The following is a 4845-nucleotide window of genomic DNA, read 5'->3' as shown; positions in this document are numbered from 1 at the left end:
TATATATATATATCAATTTTATAATTATTAAATTTATTGCGCGTTACGATCTGGTTTGTACTCTCATATTAGCCTATCTCTATGTTTTTTGTCAATTTTGGGAGTCTATTAATACTTTTATAACAAAAAATGTTACTAAATTAAAAAGCATTACCTCGCCGTGGAAAGTGAAGTTGCCTTCCCATATGAATGGTATTAGCCATAACTCGTACAAATCCGGCACAATGTCTCTCGGTAATCTAATATCTATATCTTTCTTTGTTGGTATTGTCGGAGAGAAAATATCCGTTTCCGTGCTTGTCGAAACTTGCTTCTCATGACAAGGTGCGAAATAATACACTAACAAACCAGTGGCGACCAAGCTGAATAGAAAAAAAACGCCCAGAAAAGAAGCGCAATACCAGGGAATCGTACAGCCATTTTTGCGTACAAACGTAGTCGTATTCGTGTCCATCGTTGTCAGAACCCTACAAGACTGAGTCATATACATAACTGGCAAAAAGGCAAAAAAAAGTATACATGTACATCTTCAGTTTTATCGCGTCTGCAGTTGTGTAAACTACACTAATATTGCCCAGCATAATTAAATATAAATGAGTTAACATTATTTTTTATTATCTACGCCACGTCATCAAATTATTCTTACCTCATTATATCTTTATATCTATTTTCATCGTGTCTTTATATTTATTTTTATTTAATAATTTTAGTGAGCTTTATAATGAAATTATATAATCAATTTTTATTGTATTTTTTAAATATTTACTTATTTTCTCTTGTAATCTTAATTACCGTCATAAATTTTCTATTCTTATACTTATACGTTAAATATTTTTAAAAAATCTAATAAACAACGAATGTTCTTAAATTTTATTAAAAAATCGCATCTAAGTTTGTCAAAAATTTTATTATTGAAATCAAGATTAAATTTTCCGCGAAATATAAATCCATTTATAAAATTGATGATTAATGTAATATTTTATTTCTTGAATAAAACTTTTAAATATCAAATATAACATTATCGTAAATGCTATCGTAGAAGGTTGCTGATGACTTCCATGCATAGTTTGTTTTGTGCGTGTGTGCGTGCGTGTGTGTGTGTGTGTGTGTGTGTGTGTGTGTGTGTGTGTGTGTGTGTGTGTGTGTGTGTGTGTGTAAGGTAGTAAATACAGACTTCTACAAATGCAATAGTAATTAACGGCTGCTTTAAATGTACATACATATACATATAGACAGTGAATCTGCATGTATTGTATATGTTTATATTGGATGCGTATTTATTATTATCTATGCCAACGAATAAATACGAGAAGGAAAATAAAGCCACGAAATTAGCCACGCTTAGCAAACGAGTCTTTTCTCTCTAATTTTAAGGAAAATAAAGAAAAAGAAAGTGTCTCAATATAGATACTATAATATTCGCTTTCATCAATGTAGAATTTTAATCTCAGTACAATTTACTCTTCATTTTTTTTTTAATTCTTAGAATTAGTATCTTTTGCAATGAAATAGCAAGCAAAAGTCGGTCGAAACAATTGCAAAGCTAATGCGATATCATACGAACCTAATTGCTATGGAAATGTTATACCTACAATACCTTCTTATGTAATGACACAGAAAGAGAGGACATACTCATTTAAACTTCAACTTCAATACTCATTTTAAAATTTATAATATGCTTTAACTATTTATACAAAATGTTTTTATGAAATGTTATTCAAATGTTTATATAAAAAGTATTATAATAAGTATACTTTTTCGACATTACATACTTTTTCTTCTAATATCAATATACAAAGAATAAATATGAAATATATTTTTTATCAAATATAAATATTCATGTAGTGATTGCATCATCACTATTCCGATTGCAAAAGTCTTTAAGATATGAAAATTCACGAGAATTATATACATCTAAAATTATATATATCTATATAAAATTATATACATCTAAAATTATGTACATTAAATGTACATATCTGCGAGTAGACTAAACTATCCGGAGGAAGAAAATACGAAATACAAACACACGAGACAGGTGGGTCAGTCACGCATAGCGAGACAAAGCGTAACGATTTTCTCAACGCTTTATAAATAGCATTTATTTCACAGCTCATATTTTCTCGGACAAATAGAAAATGCAGTCGGTATATAACAGTTACGCGCCTAGTTAGGAGACATGGTAGTGTCTCAAAAAGACACTACCTATTAAGAGGAATAATAGCATTTTAATAACAATAAACGTCATTAAATATAATCATTACACTGAGAAAAAAAAATTGTTTATTGAATTTAATTAATTTAATTGTCTTGATTTCTTTCGTTGAAAAATATATATAAATCAAATATAATATGTTTGATTTACATACGTACATTCTTCATTAGAAAAAAATATAAATGAACAAAATTAATTTAATCAAATGAACAATTTTTTTTCTTAGTGTACAGATTGCAAGGACGAACAAACGAATTTTAAAATGTTGCTCGATTTTAAAAGCTTAAATTTATAAAGTCTTTTCGAATAAGACAAACAAGAAGATAAATTCTTTCCGAAAGAATCTTTCCGATTGATCGCGAGATGACAACTGAGGTTTCGCGAGACTTCGACGTGAAGAGACGACATGTATAGAATAAAACTTAATCTTGAAGCGAATAACCAAATGATCAACCTTTCCAAAAGCTCCGAGATATCCTAACTTATATTAAATAACTTAAATTCATTTTACTTTAAAACAAATATTATCTACATGAATTTGTTAAAATATTTAAAACAGATACAAAGAAAGTGATGAAATCAATGACAAAGATTTTTCACGTTTTAACTAGTCTTTTTGCAGTATTGACAAATAACGTGTTACTAAAGATGTTACTTTGTTGATTGTTATAATACTTTGTTATAATAACGATTTGCTAATGACATTGTAAATTTTTTCTTATGACATCAATGCTACTATCAAAAAAGTCAATCGTTACTTGTAATGGATTGGAAAAATTCGTTTTTAAAAAAAATAATTGTTAATTTGTAACGCGTTATAAATTTTTACTTTTTACATTACTTGTAATAAATATTGTTATGCGTTACAAATTACTCGTTACTTATTATTTTTTTCAGTAAGACATAATGGTGACAAATTACTTTTCAAAGTAATTTTTCTAATCTTAACGTTTAATTAGTTAACATTACCGTCATAAAAAATTGTAACATCAATATCAAATTATTTAGTATAAAAAATAATAAAGTAACGTTTGCCAAATTTGCTTATTTTATATAAATGTATATCATTGATAAATTTGGAAATTGTGAAATTATTTGGCTCTCCTAATCGACAAAAATTTTATTAATACGTATTAAAATAAAAATAACAGTTTTCACAAAATTATTGTACAAAGAAAACTTTTCATTCTGCGTACCAGATAAGAGCAATCGTTAAAAGTAATTTTACATTCTAAACGATTCGAACGAGTATATTAAAGAAACGCGAATATGGATCTAAATTGATGAAGTTCTCGTATTTATCATAAAATGAATCATTTAAATTATTAAAATCATGAATCATTAGGCATAAATCTTTGACCATTAAATAATATATACTAAATTAAGTAATGTGTACTGAATGATATGTATATTTGCCGTAATCACGCAAGATAAACAATAATCTTACGCGTAATTGCCAAATTTGTATTTCAATGAAAAGCGCTATGTTAAATTTAACAAACACTTTAATATCACAAATCAAATAATATTTGACTACGTGTTTTTTATTTGCAGACAATTCACTTTTTACTGAGGAATTATTTGCACTTATGTAAGTTTGTTGCACTTATACGTTTCCGCGTTACAAACATTTGCGAAGTAATCAGCTACATTGATTTTGCATCCCAAAAGAGATATAACTGCCTTAGATAGTTTGAGAAATCTGAGGTGGCATTGTAATTTCGACCATCACACTGATTGTGAGCATCCGTTCAACGGTTCGCGTGCAACTGTCAAGAGACAGAGCGTGACATTTGTCGTTTTTTTCTGCTGGAAGAGGAAACAATATTGTTGTGCAATATTTTAAATTCAGGTTTAGAACAAATCGTTTATATAATAATATCGTATTTTTAAAAAGCCATATTTCTCACTTTTAACATAATTAATATTTTTTTCTTCAAATAAAAAAAAATCTAATTTATTTTAATGAATTTGAGACATTAATTAACATTCAACTCTCTTACTCTTAAATAAATTGATCAGCTTTTTTATATTGAGTCTTCCATAAAATAGAGATATTATTAAATTTATTATTTCTAACGTAGAATATACAATTCATGAATTAATTTGAGATTTACGTGCTACAACTTTGCCATATTTCAATTTCAATATATTTAATGACAAATTTCATGTATGACATATATATAGAAGAAATAACTGATATTTGTTATTACATCACTTAACAAAAATTCATATAATAATGATATCTTATAAAAATATAGAAATGCAGAACGCAAAAAATATAAAAATTATTATAAGTTCTCCAAAAGCAATTTATATCATAATATCTTACTTTATAATTAATTATAAAACCTTATAATTAAATTAAGTGCGTAGCTCATATATTATGTTGATATTCAAATCTCAATGTTCAACTAAATGATTTAATATTTCATAAGAAAGACTACTCTTTAATTTCTTATTATATATGTATAGTAAAAACACTTTTTTACATATTTTTTATGATCTATCTTCTTTTATGTAATAATTTGCTTCCTTTTAATTAAGAACAATGAATTCTTCTTTTTTTACAACGCTTTGGCATTACTTAATGCAAAATGCTGTACTTTTAATCAATTTTTAACAATGAA

General features: G+C 26.6%; 1 protein-coding gene across 1 annotated transcript in view; it reads right to left on the bottom strand.

The window, feature by feature from the left end:
* The window catches only part of LOC108686185 (aminopeptidase Ey-like), an 8998-nt gene extending 8514 nt beyond the window's left edge, over window positions 1-484 (bottom strand). The window contains exon 1 of the mRNA XM_018191329.1: window positions 155-484. Within this exon, the coding sequence (XP_018046818.1) occupies window positions 155-484 (330 nt within the window). The remainder of the gene's footprint in view (window positions 1-154) is intronic.
* Between the last annotated feature and the right edge of the window lie 4361 nt (window positions 485-4845).

This window comes from Atta colombica, unplaced genomic scaffold (assembly GCF_001594045.1).
Source record: "Atta colombica isolate Treedump-2 unplaced genomic scaffold, Acol1.0 scaffold166, whole genome shotgun sequence".
NCBI classification, from domain to species: Eukaryota; Metazoa; Arthropoda; class Insecta; order Hymenoptera; family Formicidae; genus Atta; species Atta colombica.
The sequence above is the reverse complement of the archived record's forward strand: the minus strand, read 5'-3'. Positions and strand labels throughout refer to the sequence as shown.